This window comes from Hipposideros armiger, unplaced genomic scaffold (assembly GCF_001890085.2).
Source record: "Hipposideros armiger isolate ML-2016 unplaced genomic scaffold, ASM189008v1 scaffold_232, whole genome shotgun sequence".
In the NCBI taxonomy this organism is placed as follows: domain Eukaryota; kingdom Metazoa; phylum Chordata; class Mammalia; order Chiroptera; family Hipposideridae; genus Hipposideros; species Hipposideros armiger.
Genome location: NW_017731582.1, coordinates 2,430,456 through 2,441,641, shown reverse-complemented (window position 1 = coordinate 2,441,641; position 11,186 = coordinate 2,430,456). Strand labels below are relative to the sequence as shown.

Below are 11,186 nucleotides of genomic sequence, written 5' to 3'. Positions count from 1 at the left end.
GTGGCTGTGGTCAGCCCCCATAGGGCTTGTGCCTTCTCCCAGACATAATCAGATCTGACCTTCCAAAAGAAAGTCCTCAGTCTTCAACTTCTGCTCCCGCCGCCAACCCACCCCCATACCAGTGCCCAGTGCACTGAGATCCCCAGAGTGGGGCCAGCTGGCGTGGAGGAAAAGCCTGGGGTGGGAGGGGACAGGCAGAGAGGTACCAGTGCCAGGGGCCTGGGTGGGCACTCAGAGACCCTGTGGCTGTAGCGAAGGGGGGCAGATATTCACTCTCCTCTGCGCCATACGGATTGTCACCAGCAGCGGCAGCAAAGCCCAAACCAAATACTAACCACTTGAGTTATTCCAGAGGATGGCTTTTTTTAAGCACTGGCCATGCGCTTAGTACCTCTCTCCACGTAGGGGACGTACGAAAGCGAAGGGCAAGGGTTCCATCCTCAGGCTCTGGGGGTCACACAGACCCGGAGTCAAATCCTGACTCTCCACGTCCTGGCTACGTAACCTCAAGTAAGACGCTTCCCATCTCTGAGTCCCACGTCCCCCATCCCAAGGTTGAAAGAGGACTAACTAGGTCAGAAAGGTGAAGGCTCAGCCTGGTTCTGGATAAACGCCCAACAAACAACACCTTCAAAATAGATAACAAACAAAATAGCTCCTGAAAACAGCGTGTGGTGCCTTAATCTGGTCCCAGTCACTTTCCCCGTGTCCTCAGCGCCTCAAGTGCCTACCGCCCGCTGCTTTTCCCATGAAAAGGTTGGGGCTTGGAGCCTCTCTAGCCTTCCCTTTCCCAGCCAAGAGGGCCTTGATTAGCTGTCTGCACAGAAGGGTAATAATAAAAATGAAAGTAATAGCTAACACGTAGGCATGCTTACTATGTGCCAGGTACTGTTCCAAGTGCTTTACATGAATTAAATCATTTAATTCCCTCCCAGCTAGGACATCAATACTGGAATTATTCCCATTTTAGAGATGAGAATACTGAGATACATGTGCAAGGTCGAGTGACTGTCTGAGGGCATAGAGCTAGTGATGGTGGAGCAGGGTTGTGAACCTAGGCTGGCTGGCTCCAAAGTCTGCACTCCTGACCTCTCAGGTCTGGCACAGAGAAGCTCACTGCTGCCGGATGCTGGGGGTGAAGGCAGCTCTCCCAGGTGTGGCTTGTACCTGGGGTTTGGGGTTTGGCTGGGGCACCCCCACTCCAATCCCTGGCCTGGCTTCAGGCTGCGTACCTGGCACAGGGGAGCACTTGGGAATAAGGAGGCTGCTATCAGTGAGTGGTACAGGTGTGGAGACCAGGCTCTCTGGTCACAGAGGCCCATGAAAGCCTGCAGTTGGAGAGAGACAAGTGCTGGCACAGGGGCACAGGGCTGAGAGCTGGCAGTGTGGTGCAGAGGCTAAGGGCCCAGGATATGAAGTCGGCTTGACTAGGTTCAAATCCTACCTCTGCTATTTCATCTATGCAGTCCCTGGGCAATTCATTCAACTTCCCTCTGCTCGGTTTCCCCATCTCTAAAATGGGGATGGTGATGGTACGTACCCCTAAAATGGTTGATGGTCCTCGCACCTTGTTGGAGGACCTGGTCCTCAGTCCTAAAACTGCCTTGAGTGACCTTGGCAGGTGTCCCTTCCTCTCCAGCCTCTGAACTGTGCTCAGCAGGTCTGCAGCTCACAAGCAAGTCCCCCAGTGCCTGGCATGGGATGGCCAGGTGATGAGAAGGGACAGTTACCAAGGAAACACCAGAGTCCAGATACTCCGACACTCAGAGACTATCCAGAGCCTTCCGGTTCCTGGAGACACACTGAGAGCCCATCACTCCTAAAGAACTCTAAACATTCTTCACTCTTAAAACTACCTTCCCGGGCCAGCCGAGTGGCTCAGTTGGTTAAGAGCTCGCTCAAGAGTGTGAGCTCTGAGCAACAGCGGTTTGATTCCGGGCCCGAGCTGAGCTGCTGCTGAGCTGCCAACAGGTGGCAGGATGGCTCAGCTAAAAAAACAAAAACAACAACAACAACAACAAACTACCTTCCCACTCTGGCCAGGCTAGAGGCCTCACGAGAACAGGCGCTGTGCTGGGCTCATTGACACTGCAAGCTGGATGCCCAGCATGTTCATGGTGCCTGGCACATAGTAGGTGTCATGCTAATAGCAGCTTAATGACTGAATAAGTGAATAAACCTCACACAACCTACTCCCCCTCCCCACACCCCCATGATCCCAGTCGTGACACACCCTCCTGAGACATCTTGAGCCACTTACCTGAATGTCCTGCATGGACCAGTGAGCAGAGCCCCCTAGAGGCCAGAGGATGGGGGGGAGGAGTGTTATGTCGCTTCCTTAACATCTCCCAGGTCCAGGACCCATCCAGGGCCTGCCCAGCTCTCCCCAAGGCCCATTCCTCCATACCTAAGGAAACTATTGGGGGGATGGGTGGGGTAGCAGCCCCCTAAGGCCCTGTGGTTGGGGTCAGTGGATTTGGCCAGTAACCTCCACCCCCAGTCCCTTCCCCCAGCTGTGGGGGGGGAAGAAGACAAGTGGTGGGGAGCAGCTAAGCCAACCTCTTCTGAAGTGTTGATCCCAGCCTGTTAGAAAGCTGGAGGTGGGTGGGGAGTGTTCCAAGGACCAAACTGCCACCCTCCAGGGAAGCTGACTCCAGCTCCCAGTACCACCTTGAGGAGAGCAGAGGAGTGAAAGGTGCCAGGCCAGGCTGGCTCTTAAAGCTCAGAGACAGAGAAGGGCTCGGGGTTACTAGGAACATCAGCTGTCTCTGGCCCTCCTCTTCCCTTGACCAAGCATTGGGGTGAGGATGAGGAGTTAGGGTGAATATGGGAGATGGGGAACCTTCTTTATCACCTGTTCACCCCATTAACCCCTTGCTGCCCATGGGGCTCAGGGACTCTGAGACAGGGACATGGGATAAGGGGACAGAAATGGGGGGCATTGAGCTTGGAAGGCCTGGGTCTTGGGGGGGGCAGTGAGTGTTCTGGTGACCATCCCCACTCCTGTCCCCAGAATAGCCAAGAGCAACCAGAAGCGTCCTGCTCCTCCAAGACACTCTGCAGGGGGGGTGTGGCTTCCGGGAAGGAAGTGACCCTGCTTCAGGCCACCTGCCAGGGTGTGGTTCCAAGCGAGACTGGGGCTGCGGTGACCTCCCCATGCTTTCTCCACATTGTCCCCCATCCTCCCACGCCCTGTCCCCTGGCAGCACCGTGTCCCCCAGGGCCCAGCAGGGGAGGGTGGGGGTGCGGTTGCTCAGGAACAGCGGGGTCGCCCTCCTCATCCCCTAGTTTCCTTGGAGCAGCCCGAGGGGACGTGCGCGTGTCCTCAGCGCGGGGACCGGACCCCGAACCCCACCGGCTCGCAGCCCCCTTACCTCGCGACACGCAGGAGCCCATCACGGGGCTGCGGGGCCGGGCCGCTGCGCCTTGGGTGCGTCGGGGTGCCGGGTATTCATGTCTCCGAGGCTCGGGGCTCACGCGCGGCGCGGGCGCAGCTGGAGGACTGACGGACGCGCGGGCAGGCGGGCGCGGAAGGCGCCGGGGCTGGGGCTCTGCTCTGCTCAGCTCGGCCTCCACTCCGTCGTGTCGTCCCAGCCGCCACCGCCGCCTCGGTCGGTCGCCAGCTCCTGCCAGCACCGCGGGCGGGGGAGGGCCCCCGGGGACCTGTCTCCCGAAGCCCAGGGCGCGGAGCCGCGCGAGGGTGCCCGCCCCTTCCCAACCCCGCCCCCCCTCAACACCTGTTGCCGCAGCCCGGGCTAGGGGCGGGGGCAGTTGGGGTGGGGGGTTAAGGGGACACAGGAGAGAGGGGGGATTTCCAGCATTTGGGACACAAAATACAGAATGTAGAATGTTCATTTAGTTAATTTAACAACCACAACCAGACACCTGGCTGAGCGCAATAACAATTCCATTGTCTGCTCATTTTGCAGGGGAAGAAACAGGCTCACAGAAGCCAGATGCCTTGCCTGAGGTCCCTTAGTTGTGAGGGACAGCTCCTTATTCAGGGACGCTGGCCCAGGGTGGAGGTACAGAGGGTGGGGAGAGTGTCCTAGTGGCGTCACTATCGCACAAGAGTCAAGCATCACTCCACTGGGTCTCCCTCAGTGTCTGAAAGGGGGCAGCACCGAACCCAGACACAAGGATAATCTCAGCCCCAGTCTCCTGTCTAACAAAAGACAGTGACCCACTCTAATCACTCATACTCACATACCTACACTCAGACACACTTTCACAAGTATACACACGCGCACACACCCCCACACTAACAGCCATACATTCTCATGTTGATACACACATTTACACAGTCACACTCACACACATATCCCAGCTCCTAGCAAACCTCCCCACGCACACAGCTCTTCGGTTTTGGAAGCTCTCTCTTTCATATACTTCACCTCACTCCATCCTTACACCCACCTGTGCACCAGGTAGGGCAGGTGTCATTGTGTCCCTCATGGTGGCTTGGCAGAGTTTTGAAGCATGAATAAGGTTTGAGGCAGGGGCATGGGTTGGAGCTAAAGGCCTCTACAGGAGAGGACTGCCGGGGGTGGGGGGGACACGGGATGGGTACTGACCTTTTTCTCATCCCCCAAGCCTGGTATCCTCTCTGGAGTAAAGTCCGGGTGGAAAGCGGTCACTGGTGTCTGCAGACCTGGACTGAATGTGGACTCGGCTCGCTCAAGCTGTGTGACCTTGGGCAAGTTGCTTCCCCTCCCTGAACCTCAGTGTTTTCATCTGTTAACTGGGGGTGAAAATCTCACCTCATGAGATTGCTGTAAAGATGAATGAGATAATATATGCAAATGACTGGCACATACTAGGCACTTAATTTAGAGCTAAAAATAAATACTATTGACGGTGAACACCGATATGATGCATTACTACTTCACCAAGCTTCCCTACACCCATGGGAAGCCTGGAGAACCGCCATTCGATGGGCGGGTTTGAAACACCTACTATGCGCCATTGTGAACAAGACATATGCCAGTCCTGGAGTCAGTGCTGTATTCAGTTGGGTGCTCAGATACCCCCAATGTTCTGCCCCATCAGACCAGAGCTGACCCCCAAATCTGGCCTGGAGGAGGATAGCTGCGAGGGGACTTGCAGTGCCAGCCGTGTGCCTGCCCTTGTGTGGAGAAGGAAAGGTGGGTCTGCCTATGACCAGACTCTGGGTTCCTGTCCTGGGTGACCCCGGGATTGGGGGGTGGGGCCGAGGTGTCCTTTCTCTTCTTCCTGTTGCGGAGTGACTGGATCTGGCCTGGACAGAGGGCTCTGACTCACCATGACGCAGGACACTCAGTCACAGCTGCCAGTGCTCCCAGCTGGCAGTCTGGCATCTCTGGGGGCAGAGAGGACAGGGAGTGGGACCCTTGCAAAGAGAATGGGGAAGACCACAGGGGAGAGGCCACTGGAGAGCTTAATGTGCCCCCTTCAGTTTAAGATGGGGACGGGTGGGTGAGGCTGGGCAGTAGCCGCACCCAGAGTCACTTGCTCTCCAACCCAGACATATCCCCGGGGAGGGGTTCTGGCTATCCCAGCCGCTGGCATTCATGCTGGTCAGTTCCACACTGACTCAATCCTGTCCCTGTACAGACTGGTGCTCAGAGAGGGGCAAGGGCTTGCCCAAGGTCACACAGCGAATTCATGGCAGCATGGGGACTAGAACCCAAGTCTCCTGCCTGTCAGCCCAGCCCTGGCACTGGCCTGAGACCGGGTCATGCAGGGGTGGGCAGCTCCCACTTGGATCCCCACATTCACCTTCCCAGTCCTTGGAATTCTGCTGAGGCAGACGATTCCCAGATTCCCAGACAGCTCCAAGATGTGTGGTTGTCCTTCCCCGGGGCAGGCTGTCCTTTCTCAGCTCAGCCCACAGCCCATCTGCCTTGTGACCTTCCACTACACTCCCCCAGCATCCTCCTTGCCCCACCCTTCATGGGGGAGAGGCGAGAGGGTGAGGGGACCAGGGGAGACAGTTCCCAGGCTGTGCGTGCCCTTCACAACCCGAATCCTATTCTCCTGTCATGATTTAGGGGATCCGACTACAGCCCCCGGTCCTGTGGCCTGTCCCCACGTCTCAATGACGGACATTCACTGGCCCTGACTGCCCAGCCCGAGCTGAGCACTGGAGCGCAGAGAGCAGGTGCTGCAGCTTGATCGGAGAAAGGCTAATCAACGGGAACCGTTACAACGATGAATCAGACCGAGTGCCTGCCCAGGCAGTCCTGGGAGAGGGGCATGGCTCTGCATTGGGGAGCCATGCCCATAAATAACTCAGGTCAGGTTGGACAGTGGAGCTTCTCCATGCCAGCCAATGCCAGCCAAGTGCAGTAAGAGGAGAGCTGCTTCTGCCAAGGGTCATGGGGGTGGCTTCAAGGCAATGGTGACCCTGCAATAGCATTTTGAAGGTTGAGTGGGAGGTTGGGAGGCAGAGATGGTGGAGGGCTCTGTGTACACAAAGGTATGGAGGCAGGAATGTGGGGGGCACCAGGGGACCAGTGGGAGAGGAGGAGACTTCAGGCTGGGGTTGCCCACCTCCAGGCCTCAAACACCTCCTCAGGAAATGTACTGACTTTCTCGGGAAAGGCAGAGCTTGGTATGCAGAAAGAGAACAGAACTGGAAGCCAGACAGATCTGGGTTTGACTCCTGTGCCCAGAGCAATACGTAATAGATGCTCAATAAGTGTCTGTTGACTGAATGCAAGAAAGTGAGACTTGTCCAAGGTCACACATCTAGAAAGTGGTTCTAGCCAGGACTGATGGATTCAACCCTTCATTTATCCAGCAAGCATTTATTGAGCACTTACTGTATGCCCGGCACTGGGTAGTGCTGAGATTACAGCATGAATGAGACAGATGAGTTCTCCTTTGGAGGGTGGGGGTGGAGGGAGGCATTCATCCAGTAATGACGCAGATAAATTGAGAATCACAGCTCTGAGAAGCACTGGGAAAGAGCTGTCGAGAGTGTAGAAGAGAAGGACTTGATCTAGTCTCAGGCATAGAGGGAACGTCCAGGGGAAGGGACAATGACAGAGTCCACAGCCAAAGAGTGAGTGGGCTTGGCTTGGCAGAGAACAACAAGGGCAGTGGTCTGGAGATGTGAGGAAGGGACCAATTCCCAGGAGGAAGAGGGGGCCACTGTGACTGGAGCAGAGGGTGTGAGGGAGACTGTGGCAGGAGCTAGGTCCTTCAGGCCCTCCTGCTGAGATCTGGTCTTTTTAGCTAAAGAGCAATGGGGAGCCTCATCCTCTGTTTCTTCATCTGCAAATCAAGCTGCCTTCCAGTCACTCTTGGGTGGGGTCAAGCCTGGATGAAGCTTCCAGTACTTCCTTATTTCTCTGGGGACCCAGCCTGTCTTGGGGTCCTGTAGGCCAGGGCTTGGGGCCTTTCCAGGAAGCCCGAGAAAACAGCCACAGGCTGACCTCAGCATGTGCTCACTCTTAGCTCCAGGCTGAAGGCTGTGGGTTTCCAGCTGGAGTGGGGTGAAAGGACAGAGTCCCTCGCAGGACTAGATGGGGTAGGGAGTGACAGAAAGGTAAGCCCTCAGTCTGATGGAGGAGACACAACCACTGTGCTGGGCCCTGGGGACACTGGGGGTGAGACCAGCCCCTGCCCCCTGGCTTCCAGCCTGGAAAGTAAACAGGTGCACTGAGTTTATCTCTAAAATGCCTGGCCAGGCCTGTCCACGGTGGTTCTTCATGACAGAAGCCCTTCCTCAGGGTTTAGAGGCTGGTAATCCATCTCCTGGGTGTTGGGTCTCTGCAGGCAAGAAGGAGACCCCCCTGCTAGGACCAAGGTAGAGTTACAGTTAAAACTAACCTGAGATGCTTTTCCTGAGCCATGGTGTCATGCAGCATCTGGCCACCAGGGGGCAGCCTGAGACAGCGCCACGTCACTGCTTTCCTTTTTTTCTCTCCTCCCTTGGCCAATTGACCTAGAAAATACCACGCTGGCAGCTCAGGCCCAGCCATGGTTCAAGGTTGTGTGTGCATCATGTGCCCTGAACAAAGGCGCCCAGCTGAGGGGGAGGGCTCTGAAATCCTCCCCATGCTCAAATCACCAAGCACTGAGCTCTGGCATGGGCTGTGTCGGCCCGGGGACGGGGTGCCTTTGGCTAGCACTAAGGTGTTGTGTCCTTGCTAAGCTGTGTGCTACAAGGCTGCATCCACCCAGATTTGCACAAAGTCTCCGTCTAGGCTACCAACACTCCTGAGCTCAGACATCGCCTGGTCCTAACCCCCATTGTACAGATGTGGAGACTGAGACCCAGGAAAGGAACCAAGGCCAGTTAGGAGCAGAGCCGGGGCTGGAACCCCACAGCCAGTGGGACTCTCTGCTCCATCTGGAGGGTTCAGGTGCTAGGTCTGCAGGCCAGGCCCTCCATATGGGTCCTGGGCCCTCAGGCTTGCGGCCTTCCCAGGAAGCCTAAGAAAGAAAACCCACAGCCTGACCTTAGAATGTACTCACTCTCCCCTCCAGGCTTAAGGTTGTGGGTTTACAGATGGAGTGGGGTGACAGGTCAGAGTCCCTCGCAGGCAATCACCTGGACTAGATGGAGTAGGGAGAGACAGAGAGTAAGCCCCAAGTCTGATGGAGGAGACACAACCACTCTTCTGGGCACTGGGGAGGCTGGTGCGAGACCAGCCTCTGCCCCTTGCCCTGGGGAAGCTTCCAGTTTGACGAGTAAACAGGTGGTGGGGTGTCCCCAGCATTAGGACAGACATCCCCCAGCTCCTTGAGGGACAGGCTTTCTCATGGTTATCAAGGCCCATCCTCAGTAGGAAAGAGCCCAGCTGACTCAACTGGCGCTGTTGGTGGGGGCTTGGGAGGCAGTTTCAGGTATTTGGGTTAATAACAGCAACGGGAATAGTCATGACAGCTGAGACCTTCGCCTGTGTCAGCTGCTGTGCTGAGACCTGTACTGGTCCTGTCCTATTTAATTCTCCCAGGAACCCTAGGAGGTGGATCCAAGCCCTGGCCACACTGGGGCAGCCCTTTGCCCCCCTCTATCTTGACCTCTGGGGTGATTCTGAGCCTGCTAGCTCCTGGGGGCAGGCAGCATCCCCTCCATTCCTGCCCCTGGGTGTTTGTACAAGCTGTGCACTCTCCCTCCATCCGTCCACATCACACGTGTCCTTTGAGCCTCACCCACAGAGATCTCCCCTGTTTCACTCCCTGAAGCGTGCCTTCCTTCATCAAAGTATCAATCAAATCAGCACCTGCAGTGTATTGTTTGCCCAAACAATGGGATACAGTTGAGAGTAATCAGACAAGTCCCAGCTGTCTTGGAGATGAGTTTAGGTGCCAGCAAACTATAACCCATGGGCCAAATCCACCCCTTGGCCTGTTTTTGTGAATAAAGTTTTATTGAAACATATCCATGTTCATTGTTTACCTGCCGTCTATGGCTGTTTCACCTTACAACTTCTGTTGAAACTTTGATCTGACCCTCAAAGACAGTAATATTTACTATCTGACCCTTTACAGGAAGTTTGCCAACACCTGGCTTAGAGTCGGTCGGAGAAGACAGATATTAAATCACTGGAAAAAAGTACATAAATTGACAAATTGTGAGGAAGGCCAGGAAGGACATAACAGGGAGGCAGGAGCTGAAACTTCGGGTTAGAGTGCTCCCCGTTTCTTCTCACCTCCCACCCCTGACACCCTGACCAGGTCAGCGCAGGCAGGATCTGGGCAGCACATACAATGTGCTGGGCTCTGTGAAGGTCAGGCAGTGGCCTGGAGTGGCGTTCTGAGTTGCGTTTATGCCAGGCAGGGGTGAGGGTCCCACTGAAATCTGCAGTTTGGGCCACTGCCCTCCCTCATCCTTCCAGCGCCTGACCTTACCTGGCTTCACAGTCCGTCATGAACACTCCCACATCCGCCATCTCCTAGCCCCCTGGGAGGCAGACAGCGCGGGAAGTACTGTTCTTTTTAGAAATGGGACAACAGAGGCTCGTTTTGTTTAATGACTTGGCTGAGCCGTGCTGAGCTGCAGGCAGAGCTCTTAGTATCATGGGAAAGCCCTGGGCTGTATTTAGGACACCAGGGCTCTAAGCCAGGACTCATTCGGGCAAGTCTGTTCCCCTCTGGGCCTCAGTTTATTCATCTGTAACCGAGAAGGTTGGAGAAATGGACCTGTCAGGTTTTTTTCTGGATCTGCCAGCACGCCGAGGCTCGCCCATCCCTCTCCAGGCCTCAGTTTGTCTCTGTAAAATGGGGAGAGGAATTTTGGGCCTTCCCACACTGCTGGGCCCGGTCCCAGGCCAGGGAGATCACAGATGGGAAATCGCTTTGAGCTCGGTGGAAGAAAGGAGGTCTATAAACCCAGGGGGTTATTAGGGTGATGGGGATTTGGACATGGGCTGATGGTCAGAAGGCACCAGTGCAATGTTTGGACCAGCAGAGGGCGCTGTGGGAAGCTACGGCTGGGCCCTGAGCTGGAATCACTTTGTCCCTCCTAGGACGGGATCCAGGCCCTATTGTATTCTAAGCCGGTAATGCGGAGTGTGGAGACATGGTCATGAATGAATGGGACCTGAGATGCTCCCAGTCTCGGGGTGGGGTGGGGACGGAAACATGGGGCAAACAGGCCTTAGCACAGATGAATGCTACGGTGGGGGCCAGGCAAGGATGACCCCTTGCTGGGGACCCATAGAAATTGGGAAGAGATGTTCGGTTTGAAGCCCAGGTCAGAGATCTGGGCTGGAGAGCCAGAGGGGTGACATGGAGAAGTGACACATGCAGGCTGCCTGGGTTTGAGTCCTGACTTTACCACCTATAGGCCAGTGACTTCACCTCCCTGAGCCTCATGTTCCTCACCTGTAAAACAGGAGCCTCACGGAGCTGTCAGAGGGTGAAATTAGTTTCTCTTGGGTAACGCTTCTAAAACAGGGCCTGACCCAAGCAAGTTCCTTAAACGTTGCTCTTCTGACTTGAAGTCACTGGTTTGGATGTTGGTAGCGAGAGCCATGACATTTCAGGGGAGAGTGATCAGGACAGGGCTGAGAAATGGGGCTGCCTGGAGGAGAATGGAGAACGAGAAGGGGAGAGAGGCACAGGCTAAGAGATTTGGGGGAGGGGGCACAAAATAGGGGGCGGGAGCAGCAGTGAGGTGAGGGAGGGAGTTCGGAGGAGTAAAGAGTAGATAGGCAGCCAGTGCAGCCCCAAACTAAGTTCCCTGCTGAGTC

General features: G+C 55.8%; 1 protein-coding gene across 2 annotated transcripts in view; it reads right to left on the bottom strand.

Annotated features, from left to right (window-relative positions):
* The window catches only part of FAM131C (family with sequence similarity 131 member C), a 17,733-nt gene extending 13,791 nt beyond the window's left edge, over window positions 1–3,942 (bottom strand). Inside the window, exon 1 of one of the 2 annotated variants that reach the window (XM_019654854.1) lies at window positions 3,375–3,942. In XM_019654854.1, coding sequence (XP_019510399.1) covers window positions 3,375–3,855 — 481 coding nt within the window. In that variant the 5' untranslated portion in view covers window positions 3,856–3,942. The remainder of the gene's footprint in view (window positions 1–3,374) is intronic. The other variant, XM_019654853.1, reaches the window with a different exon arrangement.
* Between the last annotated feature and the right edge of the window lie 7,244 nt (window positions 3,943–11,186).